Source organism: Erithacus rubecula (assembly GCF_903797595.1).
Source record: "Erithacus rubecula genome assembly, chromosome: 2".
NCBI lineage: Eukaryota > Metazoa > Chordata > Aves > Passeriformes > Muscicapidae > Erithacus > Erithacus rubecula.
In genome coordinates, this window is record NC_136685.1 from 75,472,356 (window position 1) to 75,489,348 (window position 16,993).

Below are 16,993 nucleotides of genomic sequence, written 5' to 3' on the forward strand. Positions count from 1 at the left end.
GAAAGCATTCTTGCTTTGTCTATGCTGTAAAAGATCACTGTGAGTCTTCTCAGAATAATGACTGCTAATGCACAGTGAATTCCAGCCAAGCTTTTTTCTTTCGGATACTTCCAATACAAGTCACTACAAAGTGCCTGCAAACTGGAAAGAAGGATTTACTGTGACACATTGCAGACTTTGTCTTTATCTGCAACAAGACTTACTGCAAAGTAATCTTTCAGCAGTTTTTCAGTTCATATATTTAACTTTCAAAGAGCTCTCAGCAACCATGTTTTTTCTCTGTTGATTTGAATAAGGAATGACACCAGCTTTTTCAAGGAACTTGGCTTTTTGCTTTTTGTCACAATGTACTCTTGAATATCATCATTAGCTATGCAAAAATAAGTTGATGAAGATGTTCCCATAGTATGCCTGCTGTCCTGCCTCTGAGAAGCATCTCTGTCACCAATGATTCCTTAAGCACTTTTATACTGTGCTGTGGTCAACAGCTAACTGCAGCTTCCATTTATGCCAAATACTCACAGATGTTTTTCATGGTTTATTTCTAATGTGAGCTGTTGCTTTTTGGAAACACACAGTCTCAGTATACTTCACTTTGTTCTTATTGCACTTTTTTTATTTTTTTTTTTAAACTCTTCTTTCATTTTCATGATAATCACCACTTCCTGACTAATACATGTGGTTTATTTACTGCATTGGTATAAATTCATATCCCACACTTGCACCATCTATGCAGGGCTTCTCTACTAAACATTGAAACCACGGATTAGCATTTGCTTCAGGTTATGACCTGACCTGCATTTATTTAAGTGAAGCAATCTACCTAAACAGATGTAGCCATTGAAATATATAAGGATTTATTTCAGATTTCTTCTGGGGTTTTTGTTGGTTTTTTTTTTTTTTTTTTTAATTCTTCCTTTCTAAGACTGCCGTGATGAAATAGTAACCTGAAACATAAACAGATTTTTGTACTCTAAATAAATTCAAGTATAGGACAGAACAACATCTTGTTCAACTTCTGGGGCTGTCAGCTCTTAAAAACTTACTGTCTTTGCACACTTCCAGTAGCAGGATGAGGTCATTTGGAAACATTAATTTTGAGGCATTACTAGTTTTTTAACCCTAGCCCAGTGAAATTGTTAATATCCTCAATATTTAATTTAATTTGTGGAATTGTAACAGAATTTGGTCTAACTGCCATTTCTCACCTTCCTCAGTGTAGCACAGTCCTTGGCAAGGAAGTAGTGGTAGAGCACTGCCAGGTTTCTTACTCAGCAGTTATTTTTGCTGGGCCAGAAATGAAGCTGCTGTCATTGTGTCATTGCACCTTCCAGCAGAAAGATGAGTTGGGTTTTCACTGCCTCACTAGGGTTTGTCTGTGAGGCAGAGCCAGTCACAGTTGTGTACCACCTTGTGTAAAAATCAGTTTTTGCTCTTTCTTATTTCTCTTACCATTACTAACCAAAGTCAGTAGAGCAGTACAAAAGAGGAGGATAATAAAATCATATCAGCTCTGTTGTAAAATTATTTCTGGTATCACAATCAGGTAGGCAAGATTTTCACCAGTCATTTCATAGATGTTATGGTGGACAAAATTTTGCCTGTGAGACCTGCTGTGTATACAAGAAATGAATGGATCTATGGTACCTGGGATATAAGAACTATTTCCTTTAAGGTTTGGGAACAATTATCTGATAATTCTTTATAATTGTATGCTTGGGGGTGGGGTGGTGTTTTAATGTTTCAAATAGATTATAAAACTATCTAGTTAAGACTTATGTCTACTTCCTATTACAGTACAGGCACAGAACAGCTAGCATGTACTTGTAAAACTGGATCAGAGTCCCTGGTAAATGCTAGTAGTGTGTTAAAAATTAGATCTTCTGGGATTTTCTTTCTGCAGATTATATACCATGTTTTGGATTCGTCTCTGGTGTATCCCAGTATCTGTTTGGGTTGCATCAGGGAACAAATTGATCCAGTTCCTTTGTATGCTTGCTAAGTGGGCTTCCCTCACTGGAAAATTAAAAGCACAGTTCAAGCTGGATAAATACCTAAATGCCTGTGCAGATTGTCTGGGTTCCTCAGCTGCCAAGAAAGAGAATATTTTTGTTGGAAGCCAGTATTTCAAAATTGGTGTCCAGTTACTTAATCTCTTCCAGAAGTCAAAACATTGCAAAATGATTTAATACAATTTTACATTAATACATTGTAATGAAAAAGAAAAAGAAACTCTCTGGGGAAAGTTAATTAGGTGCCATTAATATTTTACTGAAGCTCTATCGATGGTGTGATTTGCCTTTATGGATGACAGTTGTGTGGTATGTGTTCAGTGAGCTGTTAGCAAAGAAGCATTGGAAGAGGATGTCCTTTAGGGCTGAAAGTCAACCCTGGATGGTTTTTCAATTCAGGTGGATTAGTTTCCCTCATACCAACATCCTGGAATTTGAAAGGAGCTGTCAGTGGGCAGGTTTTGCTTCTCATAAAAAAACAAACAGTTGACAAAAATCCAGCCAGTGTTTCACTATATGTATATGACTTTTGCTGATCCTAGGCTAAGGAAGAGAAAGAGATATTTTGAAATTCATTTTCCCAGTATTTATGGGAGAACCACATTTTTTGCCTCAGCCCTCAGAGATACAAGAGGTTTGATGGAAGAGTGCCGAGTATGAGCTTAAAGTTCAGCTGCAGTTTAACTCTGGGAATGCCTTGCTTCCATCTCTGGATATAACAGAGATTTTGGTAGAGTAAATGAATGACAGCTTGTTGATAGATCTGTAGGAGAGGTTGGTTGGTTTGGTTGGTTGAGACAAGCATCTCTATTTTCTTTGGGATACTGTAGAGTGGCCTCCTCTCCTTGGCAAAGGCCAGGCTGTTAGGGTGACCCACTGCCCTTCAGTTCTAAGGGAGATCAGGAATTGGCTGATGTTTCCTCAGGCCTTTGTTTGTTGCTCTTGAGTGGGTGGGACTAGCTCTCCTTATGCATGGCAGCTGCGGAGTGATGTTCCTTGAGTGACCCAGTGCATTAAAACATGATATTCTGTGGAAACACAGTGTTCCTTGCAGTACTTCTCTGAATTTTCAAGCTTCTGGCAGGATTGACATCAGGGTTTAGGGGACCTAAAAAAACAAAACTCATTTAACATTTGCAAATCATTTGGAGGGCAAACCAATCTTGTTCCCTAATTTTGTTGTTGTTGTTGTAGCTCTTACTTGCAACAGTAGCTGTTTGCCTTATTACCTTATGTACTCTGCCACTCTTGGAATACTCCCTAAGAGAAAATTACTGTTCTGCTGTAGTTGATGGCAGTTATGCTCTCTTTAGACTTGATTTTGATACACTTTGCACTATTGGAGTAACCTTGTCTGCAGCAGTCAATACTGCAGTAGACTAGAGCATGTTACGCCGAGCGTTCTGTTCCCTGTCCTTGTTCACAGAGAATGATTAATGACTCAGTATAGTAGAAACAATGTTTCCATTTCATTGAGTACGGTGTAAGAGTTACTCAAAGTTATTTCAAATTAAGGACCTTGCTCATGTGCGTTTAGGGGAAGGGGATAATTTCCTGTTCATCGTTATTGCTCTGGGACACAATTTTGTGTATTGCATAAAACTGGTCATTTCCATTTGTCCCACTTCAGTAGTGGAGTGGTGCAGACAGACTCAGGTGGGACACAGTTAAGCTGTTGTGATGGGATTCACCTCAGCTGCATTTAGCTATGCCCAGGGTCTGTGCTCCTTTTGTAGTTGAAGGAAAGAAAGAAAAGAAAGATAGGAGTGTTCATCCCAGGCTAATGTAGGTGAAGAGGAATTGCCTAATGGAAATGCCTCTCTGTATTGACCGTGCAAAGAACCTGGACAACTTGTGTCAACTAGGTACTTCATATATGGAAGGCTAGGGATACCGGGACAAATTCATCAAGCCAGTGGTATATAAGTCTGATTGCTGAAACATTAAGAATTCTCAGATTGTCTCTGGAATAGTCACAAAGTATAATGCTGGATAGAGTGCACATTAAATAAACCCTCTCTATTGCCATAGAGTCATGGAATCAAGGTTGGAAAAGACCTCTTAAGGTTAACCCAGCACTAATCCATGTCCCGAAGTGCCACACCCACATGTCTTTGAACACTTCTAGGGAGGTGATTGTATCACTTCCTTGGGCAGCCTATTCCAATGTTCAACAACCCTTTCAGTGAAGGAAATTTTCCTAAGATCCAATTCAAATCTCCCCTTGTGCTATTTGTCTGATCCATCACTTGTTACCTGGGAGAAGTGAATGACCCCCACCTCGCTACCTTTCAGTGTGGGTGGTTTTGTGTAAAATGTGTGTGTGCTTACATGCATTTCACACAAAATGTGCTTACACACATTTCACTTTTAAACATTGTTTTAGCTTGATGGGATTTGTGAAATAAAAATGGCCAACTGCATATATATTTTTTAAAAAAGTTTGAGTAGTGCAATGCAGCACCCAAGCCAGACAAAATAAAGACTAAAACCTCAGCAAATCAGTTCTGATTAAATCTCGTAAGAAAATAAAGTAACTGCCAGGAAGAGCTTGTTTTCAATGGTTAATTATAACTCCTCATGGAAAAACTGCAATTTTGTTTCTTCACTATTGCATAACAGCAGACAAGAGTGTGGTAATTGTATCTGTGCAGCGTGTATCTCCAGAGTGTTGTGTGCTCTTGCAGGGTAGTACATTCCCTTTGTTTTTACCCTCTCTCTTCCTCCCTCTTGATGTGATGGACCAAGAAACACAGAAATCCCCTTCCTCTTCCAACAGAAGAGAAAGCAAGGCAACAGCAGATGGGCATGAAGAAAACAGCACTTTAGCAAAAATTATTTTAATAATTCTTCAGAATATGTCTCAGAAATTTACAATAGTGAGAGAAATTAAATGGGGAAGGAAATTATATACATACCTACAATTAGAAGTTTGAGGTGATATGCTGCAGTTCGTAACACAGTGGGAAAACACTGCAGGGGCAGCAACATCCTGTTGCTTCAGTGAATGAGAACTCCATGATTGCTGGAGAGGTTCTGTAAAACATTTTATGTTCTTCGAAGAACTTTCAACAGCAAGATATGTAAAAAAGAATTTAAAGAAAAAAAAGCTTTGTTTTTGTAGTATTGTTTCTCTCTGTGTTATAATTTTTAGTGCTTTTGTGTGAGACACTTATTGACAACATATAACAAAGAAGGTGTTGGAATCCTGCTGAGCAGTTAGCAAGACTTGGCCAGGATGCCTTCTGTCTCCAAGCAATGCTGCTCTTAAGTAGCTAGAGACACTGGGGCCAGATGAGAAAACATGATGCTGTGTGTTTTCTGGTTGCATGCTGACCTGTACTTCTAGTCTTTGCAGTGGTATTTTTAGGGCAGTTTGCAACAAGTAGTAGATAGAACTTGATGTCTGTTCAAAGGAAAAGCATTGTAGTGTGGCTAATGAGTAGATGGATTCTTGAATTTTGCAGTTATTGACTGACTTCTGCTGGATAATTGGTGGATATAGGTGGAGCTGATAGTGGGAGCAACAACAGCCCTGCAGATATTGACAAGCCAGGAAATGAGACAGGAATAATCTAAAACCAAGCAAAACTATTTTAAATTTTATAGTAGCAGGAGAGACTTGACTTCAAGGATGAACTCTTGAATTGCAGTTCCTTCTGAAAAAAAGGATGTCCCTATGAGATTCATATTTCATCTCCAAGTCTCTGATGAGAGACTCTTTTTCTTTGCCTGTGTGTGCCTGTTCTCTGTGTTGCCTCTGCATAGATCAGGCCGAAAAATGCAGAACCTTTTTTTTTTTTGTACCATTCTTTGACTCATCTGCTCTATAACAGGACCCATCAGTGCTATGGTTCAAATACTGATGTGAAGGAAAAAAGTCCTGACTTTTCTTTACAGATGTGGTAGAAGTGTCCAAAGGAAAGTAGCTTCATTCCATTTAAACAGGCTCTTCTTTCACATTCCATTCCTGAGCAACTCCATCCTTTGCTAGAGATATGAAGCCAAATACCTTATGGCAGTAACCAAAGCAGTTTCTGTCAGGTGTCAGTGTGTGTAAGGGAAGAAATCATGTGCATTGTGTGGCAATATGACAGTTCCCTTAAGTCCTTTTATAGCACCCCATCTTCCTGAAACAAGGTCATTCGAAAGTGTTATTTTTCAGACTGGAAGAGCTAACAGTGGTTTCTTAACAGTGGTTGTCACCATCTTCTGTATAATAAATGAACTTGTTATATAAGCTCCAAAAGTACTCACATTTTTACTGCAGCAACAGCTTTTTATAATGTAGGAAAATAGTGCATAGATTATCATGCAAAGCTGTCTATCTCATGAAAACCCTAATAGGTTTCAAGCACTATTTCTAGCCTTTTATAAAAAGGTAAGGTGCTATAAAACCTAAAATGTACTTTAAGCTTTGAACGTGGGAATAGTCTTATCTTGAGAATGTTGGTGTTTGGTCATATGACTCTAAAATCCAAAAGACTGCTTTGAACTTGTCAAATTGACACAATAAAGCATTCCTTTACAGGTTCTTTTCCAAAATACATTATGTAGGTAGTACAATATGGAAGACAATATTTAGTGTAAAACTGAGAACCAACTCTTAAGAAACCTGACTTTTTACTTTTATTTTTTTTTTTAATTATAGGTAGCTCAGTTGTCTTGGATTGAAAAGAAAGTAGCTGCTGCTCTCTTTGGAACTCCACCAACTTCAACAGTAGAAGAAGCATTGCAGAATTTCCTTAAGGTAAGTCCTAGCCAAGGATTTTCCTGTGTTGCTGTTTACCAGCTGTTCTATGTAAGTATTGTCAAGATGTCTGTGGAACAGACTATGTTCAGTAGTGATGAATTCAGGACTCTTCTAAACACCACTGAGCTTTCTAATAAAATATTTTTTCTTTTCATTTTTAAAATTTGTGTGAACATGAATGGTTAGCACCTTTCTTTTCATTATTTAGTTTCAGGAAATTCTCCAATTAATTGCCATGGTTAATAGTTATTGAATTGAATGTGATATGGATATAGGTTAGTTACATATGCTGTTGAAACAAATGAACCATAGTGATAGTTGCTGATTTGCCAGTTTCTGCAAGAGGGTTGGCAAGGAAGGACATAGGCAAGGAAGACTTTAACATTGTGGTGCTTCTCTTTTTTCTGATCTGAAACTTTTTTTCCATTGAATTTCAGTAGAAGACTTTCTTATTTGTGGAGATGAAATGGCTTTTGCTGTGAAGTAGAGAAGAAAGTTCTGTCATATAGGTCCATGTTCCTGGGCATTCTATTTGAACACAGTTATGAGAAAACACCACATTAATAAAATAAATATTTTAGTGCTTTCCATATGAATAATTTCTGCTTCTGGAGCTCAAAAGCATACAAGTTTTTCACATGACTAGATTCAGAACATAAACTTCTATCATTGCAAATACTTTCAGAAAGTTTTTCTAAGAAATTGGACAGGCATATTTTTCTACCTATCAAAAGTGCTTCTTTTCTGTCTTCTTAGTCTATTTAAAGATTGAATGATCTCCTGAATTTTGGATAGTACAATACAATACCATCTTCTCAGTTTAGGAGATTTTATCTTGAAGGTCAAATTCCAAAAATGGTAGAAATAATTTGAAACATTCACTCTAGCTTCAGGGCATTTTGTAGTTGACTGCAGAGTGACTGTGGTTTTAAGTCATCTTCAGCAACAAAAATCAAATTACTGTCTAAAAGACAACTGTTTGTGTTTCCTTTTTAGTTGTTTGATTCTACACAATTATGGTGAAAGCAGCATTGTTTTGGTCCAAGGATTACAGCTACTATAAATTTCACTGATGTAATTTTTCCCTCCCAAAAGCTGTTTTTCAATTAAAAGATGCTTCTTCATTAGTAGATAATTAGTAAGGGTTTTACTCATCTTGCAGGCTTCTATATTCTTGATTTGTTTGTTTAAAAAAAAGACATTATTGAACTTCTTAAATTACCTGAAGTTTTCAGAAGACGAATATTAGAGGAGAAAGGTGAACTCAGAGCTAGAACATAAGAGACTGTGGAAGAGAAATAATTGTAAAATTGATAAACAAAGTTCTTTACTCATTACACAAAGTGTGAATGGTTGATTGCTTTCTTATTTCTTTGATGAAGAAAATAAATATTAATAATCTAGAGACAGTGGTGTCTTTAAACTTACTCTATAAGTGCACGAATCCAATAGATCTTGTACAGATCTTTATAAAGCACTGAGGGAGAGGGAAGAGCAAGCAATACAGAACATTTTTGTGTGTTCACTATCAGCATCTCACATGCCTGGTTTAGAGTTTGGGTTTTGTATTTTCTTGATTTTTTTTGAAGTGCTGCTAGACAGATTGCATTACACAGAGTAGGGATGATTCTGTCTTATGTTTGAGGAAATGTAGTGCATTACTAAAAAATGTTATGCAGACCACATAAATCTCATTACACAAGTTTTATGTCTATTTTCTTTCCTGTTTTTTTATTATTTAGGCAGAAGAAATGCATCCAGGATATTCCAAATGCAATTATGTGTATTTGGCAAAGGTAACCAAATCCTTTTAAAAATAATGATTTGTAGACTCTGGTGTTCTTACAGTGGTCTGATTGAAAACAAAATGTTTTTTCTTCTCAGTGCTATAAAGATCTTGGCCAGAAAAACAATGCACTGAAGTACTGTGATTCTGCACTGTCAATTCTCTCAGTTACTAATGAGGTGGGTATTGAGAGTGATAACTTGTTCCCTTGTGACTGCTCTCTTGTCTTTGGCATCCATTACTGCACTGCCGGTAACAACATAATGTTTCGGTTTTTCCTCTGAACACAGAACATTCCTTTTTCCTCCACTCTAGGTTGGCTCATTACAGTTGTCTGTATCAACAACTTTAAAAACATCTTTGTTTGGGGAACTGTCAGGGACTTGTCTGTATCAGAAATTGAATTGCATTCTTTGTAATTCAATCCACTTCATTAGATCATCTTGAGCATAAGCAGTTGAGTGTGTCTCTCTAGCTGTGCTGAAATTTTGCCCCAGACCTACATTTTTCTCAGTTGAAAGCCTTCTGGATTTTTGTCCTAGTCTCTGCTCCTGAAAGCTTCTGGTTTGTGATTCTTGTCACAGGCAGTATATTAACTACAGCAGAGGCAGATGGGTTATTAAAGATTGGCTTTGTCTTCAGCCACAGGGCAGTTAAGGAAGCACAGTTCTTCAAGTCACATCTGCTGGCATATAATTTGTGCTGAGAGATTATTATATTCCTTTTCAAGCCCATTAGAGTGTTTTAGGCCCATTAGAGTATTTTGGTATGTGGACTCAAAATTTCTACAAATATTTGAGAGATTTTAAATTGTTTAGTTTCTCGAATGTAAACCAAGTCATGGCAAGAAGGTTCACTCTGTCTGATCTCATGTAGAAGTGAGTTCCATGACTGACCTATGACTGGAAACATCTTACCATCCTAGAGCATGACGAGTTCAAACCTGAGCTTTTTCAGCCTGAGGGACCCACTCTGAGACAGCAGATGTGGTATGGAGAGAGAGAGGTGATTCCTGAGAGGAGTTGGCCCCATCCCTTTAAATTCTTTGAAGTTAAGGAAAAAGACCATTAAATAACTCTGTAACTTGATTGACAATAAATGCTGTGTGTGGAGCACTAACATGTTTATGTCAAGTGTTCCTGCTGGGAAGAAAGACCCCTGCATGCCCCACCAGCCGCTGCTCCTGGGTGGCCTAATTTTTGGCCCCAGTTGTAGTATGTACCAATCATAAATTAAGTCATCATTGCTTAAGTTCAGTGTTTCTTTAAATATGTATTGATAGTGATGCGATATTAACAATTATTTCATTCTCTTTATTCTTTACTTGCTGTTAAAATATATCTTCAGCTGCCCTATTACAGAATATAGGAAACACAGGAACATAGGAAAGGCTGCTATAAATTATCTGTTTAATATCCCATCACATTTCTGAAATATCAGCAGACCTGAGAAGCAGAAGGAACCCTGAGATGAGAGCAGGAATTCAAGAGCAGTCTGAGGGATAGGTGTAGGTATTCTAGCAAGCAGTATGGTGATGAAAATAAGAATAACATTGATTTGTGGACAGAAGACCAAGCATCAAATGGGCCCCAGAAATCTTTTGTCCTTCTGAAAAGGACAAGATGATTTGACCTCTCCTGTTTTGACTAATTCTATAGATATCACAGATTTGTCTCCTTTGTCTTGTTTACTTGTGATGTGTTTTGAGTTAAATTTTGAAAAAAAAAGAGTCCAGAAAAATATGGCGTTAGGGCAGTAGTATGTAATTCAATTTTAAGAAAAACAACCAAGCACTCAGCACGGGCTAAAAAACCCAAGTGCACACTGAAAGAAATTACTGTGAAATGGAGATCTGGAACATGAACTCTGCTGTTGCTGACTGTTACCTCAAATCCCATCTGAATTCAAATATTACATGTTGTTTTGGTTATTGTGTTACAGCAAGACTGTTACTGATTTTTGGGAAAATGTGTTGGAAGCGAAGTGGTTCAGGACTTGGAGCTGTATGTAGGAATAACATTTAGTGAGATTAGTTTAAGAGGGGGAAAAGACTGTAATAAGACTGAAGAGGCATTGGGGAGAGAGTAATAAACAGTTGCTAATAAAGTGCCTGAATTGACTGCAGCTCTGTAGAAGATGGGGTTTGTGGTCTGAAAAAAAGCACAGGTCAGCAGCAGTCTGAGGATTTCATTCTATTTGCCACAGCTCAGGATCTCAAGGTTGTCAGCAGTGTGGTATTTTGTCACAGTCATGTGAAACCCGTCATTCCCAAGTGTAATCATAGTTTCTCATATAGGTTTTTTCTTCAAGCAGGGGAATTCCTTTATTGTTTTTAAATGTTGGCTTCTATGAGAAACATGTATTTGTGTAAAGGCATAAAATCAGGAGCAGACTGAGAGACAAAGTTGCTGGAAAGATGCCACATTGAGGAAACATATAGTATTTCATGGTACAAATCATCCTGCAGAAAAATAATCATAGACAATGGTTTACTTTTTATTGCTTCTGCACATCCACAGTTTCCAGTGACTTCTGGGAACCAGAGGTGCTTGCCATCAGTAAAGTAGCTCATAGCTCATTTTAATCCTCAGGTCAAATTCTCAGCTGCTGTAACTCAGGACACTTCTTTGACACTTTTTCTAGGATTCATTTCATGTAACATTTCAAGTTAAGTGATATTATTTTTGTCTTGAATGTTATGTCACATCCAAATATCCCTCTGTGCATCTGTTCTACAATTTACAGAATTTGTTTTAATTCAAAGGGTAAAGGGGCTTCCAAATATAGCTAATTCTTGTTAAAGGAAAAAAAAATCAGATGGCCTGTTTCAAACCTATTCTGAATCTTAAAAAGGATACACAGAAATTATAAAAAAAGAAACATATTTTGATTGAGTGAGTCCTGTAAATTAAGAGTTACAGGAGGACTTTTAAAAATAGGACAGTTTTTCAAAATAGTTTGGCACATCAGTCTATGTATTTTTTTTTTTTTTAAAGGAAATATGTGAGATTTGGTTCAAATTACATCTGGAAAAACAAAGCTGATATTACAGTGCAACTTTAAAGACCTTGCTCTATCCTCTCTAAACAAAAAACCTCCAATGAATCATACAGTCCTCCCTTGGCCATAAATAGTGTCGAGTGGTACTTCACTGCTGGAGGTGCATGGGACATTAAATTGTCCAGTTTTTCTCTGGTTGCTACCCAGGTGGATAACCTCAGGGTCCTGGGAAACATTTGCCCCTTTAGTAAAAGAGATCCCAATGTTCAGAGCTGCTGTGAGTTATTGTAAGTGCATAACAGCTGCTCTGTTCATCTAGTGGATGCTGCATTACCCTTACTGAGACTCATTACTTTGTAGTGTGCTCAAAGCCTTGCTGAGTGTGACTACATGAAGGGCTGTTGAAACCAGATGTGATGAATTATTGTGGCGGAACAAAATTACTTTTTTAGATTTGAAGACAAAAATGTAATTTAATTTTTGAAATCATTAATGTCTATCTTGCCTACAGAAAGACATAACAGGTGTGTATGTATTTGTGTGTGTGTGTATATGGTTAAACATGTGGTCTTTTGCTTGTAAGGGGAATAATACCCTAATTTCTTGTTTATAATAAAGATTATTGGAAGTTTTCAAGGCTGGAACTCATAGAATTTCAAGTCTCTATGTAGGACTATAAAGTATAATAATCACAGAATTATATTTTTCTTGTGTCTGGAGAGGAGCATGAGTGTGACAATGAACTCTGTGCTTGAAGGACCAGTAAGCTCACCACAAAGGAGTTAACAGCCTAGCAGAGAAAGAGATTAATATTTCAAGGTTCTAGTCTCTATTATGTTTTTTAAAAAAATTAGTCTGAAAAGTAGCAGTTGTGTTACAAAAAGTGTAGTCTTGGAAGAGATGAAGGCAGGAAAGCAGGAAAAATGCAAAGGAACTCTATTTGCACTGAGTTGCTAAAACTCTTACTTAAAATGTAGATAAGAACTTCCCTAGAAAAGAGTTTTCCCTAAGAAAATGTTTTGCAAAATTATTGGTGATTTTGTGCACTCCATACTTCCCTGTAATTAGAAATTATGGCAATTCAGTGTTGAAATTAACAAGTGAGAGAGATTTAGAAATTACAAAAATTCATGATTATGGCATTCACTTCTTACAGGTGAGGAATGGCAGGAAGCAGAGACTTAAACACTCTGCCTTCAGCCTCAGTGACATCTGAAACCCATGTGGAGGAGGTGATAAATGTAATAATAGGCAGAAACAATGGCTGAATGTTTACACAAAAATGCAGCTGCTGAGGAGAAGTCATGCTCATACAATTTTCTTAGAATTTTTTTACAACACCATAATTGATCTCTCTGGCTATTAATTTCATTTTTAATATTGTCTATAAGGAAAAAAGTGGGAGTTGCAGAGGGATGGAAGAGAGGTCAGAGTATAAACTTCAGCTCCCATCAGCTGTTCTGTTCCAACAGACCATTTGTGTATCTGGATTTTCAAGATTTTCTGAGAAATACCGACTCCAGCCACTATGGGTTGGTCATTTGAGCAGACCTTGTTGTAATATTTCCAACAGATCTTGTTTGAAGCTGCTATCATAATCTGTCCTTCTAAATAAGATTTTGAGGAGAAGAAACTAATTTACTCTTGCTTTTGAAGTGAAGGTTGCAAATTTTGACTTATTTTTGAAATAAAACTACCAATTGAAGCTGAGTAATTTGGGCTAACCTTATAAGTGTTTTTGTTTTCTCATCAACCAGAATATTTTCACATCTTCAGCTCAGTACAAAATGCCATTGTTTTCAGAGAATATTTGTTGCTTTATATTTTTTGCACATTTTTCCTCCAAATGGCCAGCAAAAGTCAATGGTGTTTCAATAGAAAAAGTAATGAAAGTGTTCAGATTTGTGTTTATTTTGAATTCTAGGCTATTGTTTTCTTGCTACTACTGTTTGTGGAGTTGAACAAGATTTTCCTAACAGCTACCACCTAAAGCTAAAATATTTTTTGTGCGTGCTTAAAAATTCTATTCCTTAATTAGTGGTTTTCTATACAATGAATGTGATTGCTTCAAGCTCAGGGAATGAACTTTTTAAAAACTCATTATAAAGAGATCAAATTTCAACTAAAGTTCTAGGGGAAAATGAGACATTTGTTAAAGATTTGCTGAAATAATTTGAGACTGCCCATATTTTACATTATTTTACACTTCAAAGAATAGTCTATTTTTCTTTATCTTAGTGATCTGATCAGTTTTCTATCTGCATGTTTTTGAAGTCCTTGAAAAAAGGTTTGTTGGCATTGTGTACTTATTTCTTCTCTTCCTCTGAAAATGATTCTGAAAAGTGATGAAGATATTTTTTGTGGTGTCACTGTTTCATACATAAGGATGAAATTTATCCTGGTAAATACCAAGCTTATTATATTTATTATTAAACTGAGTATCACACAGTGTTCGTTTCAACATCCTATCAAAGTTAACACAGTTTTAGGGTAGTTCTTAGTCCAGTGAGCCAGTTTCCCCAAGTATGGAGTGTGTCTCCTCCACTGGCTTTCTGATTATGCAGGGGCAGAGCAGAAGAAGTATTCACAAAGGTGGTGGTACACTCCAGGATTGCAAAATAGATTGGCAAAAAACCCATTTTGAATGTTTGTAGAGTAGCTGGGCCAAGTCAGACTCCTGGGATTTTGAAATATATTATCTTTGAGGCAATATACGGAGTGAAGGAAAGCCTTGAGAGGCACCTTTCTGAGGGGGCTGTATCTGGGTGTGATTGTGGTCAGACTGTTTCAGCAATGACTGTGCAGAAAGAAAAGCTGTAGGTCCCATCATGGGAGAGGCAGCAGCCAGACAGAAAGAGGAGAATGTATTGAACACCAAAAGCTCTGCACTGTATACAACACTAAAAGAAAACCAGATCGTAAGTGAAATTCAGTCTTTCAAGTCAGAAAAGAACTAGCCAATTAAAATTTTACATGACTAGTAACTATTCTGAATTGTATTCTGCTGTTCTGTAATTTTTCAACAGTAGTCCTTGAACCAGCTGAACTATTTATTCATATTCTTCTGGGTGTGAAAGGGTACTTTTCCCTCTACTTGAAGTAATGTCCAAAAATATGTAATTATTGACAGCTGCATATTTTAAAGCCATGCATGCCTTGATCCTAAAGTCTTGAGAAATTACGGTTAATGCCCAGAGAAGATAGTGATAATATGAAAGAATATAGAATGCCCCAGCTTGGGACATACAGCAGTCATGTAGAAGGTGGCACATGATGATTGCATTGGTACTGCAATATCAAAGGAGAAAACTAAAGGTATTTATACAATGTTTAGTGCACACTACAGTCACACCATATCTGAGAGTCTGTCAGGAAACTGAGAAGGGATAGTATAGCATTTAGCTTTGTATGATTTATACTGTCCACAAGAGCTATTGCTGTGTAACAACCCTTGTACATGTTTGGGAGTCTCTTCTGCTACAGTCCAGGATTTCTCCTGGAGCTGTGAGGGAATGATCCAGCTGTACCCAAAAGCAGGAGCGTCTCTCAGCACCTCATTGCTGTTACTGCATATCAGAGTACAGCTTTGGACCACCCTTGCAGCCCAGCTCATTAATATACCATGCTGCCCTGCTGACTTCAGTGAAACCCTACAGGATGCATGTCAGCTTGGGATTTGGCAGTGGTTGCACACAATTATGTTTTCATTGGCTGGTGTGACCATTTTGGTTGTGGTCATAAGGGTGTATCGTTCTGTGTTGACAGTCGGGACTTTGTCAACAAGTGCACACATGTGCAGTGCCTTGGTTGAGTGTGTTAGCACATAAGGAAATGATTAGCTGAGATGGAAGGTAAAGTCATTATCTTTCTGTCTTGCCTTTAATTACCATTTAATTTTTACATGCACATTTATATGTGTAATTTTCCATGTATATATATCAGTAATTTTTTTTCAGCAAAGATTAGCTGTCAAAATGTAGACTACTTCCAGTTAAGCCAACATTCCCTTTTTCCCACCAGCTCTCTCTTCCTTCTTGGTCTTGTTTTCAGCTCCCTCTCTCCCCTTGTTCAGTCCCTGGCCTCCTAGGCCTTTTTTTCCTGTGCATATCCCCTGTGGATGATGAAACAAAAAAGCAAAGCAGCAAAATAGGAATAAGGCAAAATACAGTCCCTGACCCTGTAATTTGAATACCTTTTGTGTTGCAGTTTGCAGAACATTTTGAACTCATATTCAACTCTGAAAATGATATAAGGAGTGTTTAATAAATGTTAGCCTTGACAGTAGGAAGACAAGGTTGAAAATGGCTGTGTATTCAGTCAGTGCTGAACTAAGCCTCAGGGTGAACAAATGGGACTGATGCAAGCATATGGCATTCCTCCTACAATTTGCACTTCTTCTGCTTGCCACATTCTAAAGAGAGAGCCTGCTGTCTGGAACAAAAAAGAAAAATAAGCTGACCTTATTGTTCATTTTCAGAAAGCCACGGACCCAGAAATCACGAGGAAGAGAGTTGGCCCAAGACAGGATTTATGGGTTTTTATTTCCATTAGTAGTCAAGCTTTGGGCAATAATGAAGTTTTGACCCTTAAAACCAGAAACTAGTACACTGAACAGAGTTGTGGCTTCTCTCTCTTTTTAGAATGTCACGTCTTGGTCTGGAAGGACTCTCTCCAAAGGTGACATAATAGTTCCCTTCACTTACCATTCTCAGCCTTGTTTTTAATGCCATTACTGATTTTTTTCAATGCTTTTGCCATAGGAGTTCTTATTGACTGGAAGTTGCTGTCTCAATTAATGCAACCCGTTAAGCAGTTTGCAGCAATAATTCCTGCTTTAACTGATGTAGTCCTGTTTCAAACTGGCAAACCAGAGGTAGAACGCTTTGCACGTTTGCAGTTTCTCCTCCAGACAGTTCTTAGAACAATCATGGGTTTGTTCCGTTCTTTTTCTTAAGCCCAGAGGAAGATTCAGGGAAGATTGCCCAGTGTTTTCTGGACCTTTGCAACTTGTAAAGCTTATTGCCCAATATAATCCTTTACTTCTAAAGAGACAATTATCCAAAAATGTTTGGAGATATACTTTTAAAATATATACTGCAAAATGAATAGGGAATCCCATCAACTCATGAAATGCTGAACATTATTCCAATATGAGAAAACCTGCACCTTTATAATTTTCATCTTAGAAAAGTGTCATGAGAGTACAATCAGATACAATAAAACTTTTCCATTTTTTATTAGCATAGGACAATATCTGGCTTTTTACTTTTTTTATTTAATGGTGTTTAGAATAATTTTCACAAGTTGACCACAGTCAGTACAGAAAAGAGTATATTTTCCTTGAATTAAGGGGAAATTTTGAGTTTTTCAGTTTTTGTTGAAAGCAATGGCATGGTACTCCAGACAGCCTGTAGTGACGTGGAGTTTAAGGGTGCTCAATGT

General features: G+C 37.3%; 1 protein-coding gene across 6 annotated transcripts in view; it reads left to right on the forward strand.

The window, feature by feature from the left end:
* RMDN2 (regulator of microtubule dynamics 2) overlaps window positions 1-16,993 on the forward strand; it is a 52,879-nt gene that overhangs the window by 29,826 nt on the left and 6,060 nt on the right. For all 6 annotated transcript variants that reach the window (XM_079332450.1, XM_079332451.1, XM_079332454.1 and 3 more), the window contains 3 exons: window positions 6,664-6,762; window positions 8,508-8,561; window positions 8,650-8,730. In XM_079332450.1, coding sequence (XP_079188576.1) covers window positions 6,664-6,762; window positions 8,508-8,561; window positions 8,650-8,730 — 234 coding nt within the window. The remainder of the gene's footprint in view (window positions 1-6,663; window positions 6,763-8,507; window positions 8,562-8,649; window positions 8,731-16,993) is intronic.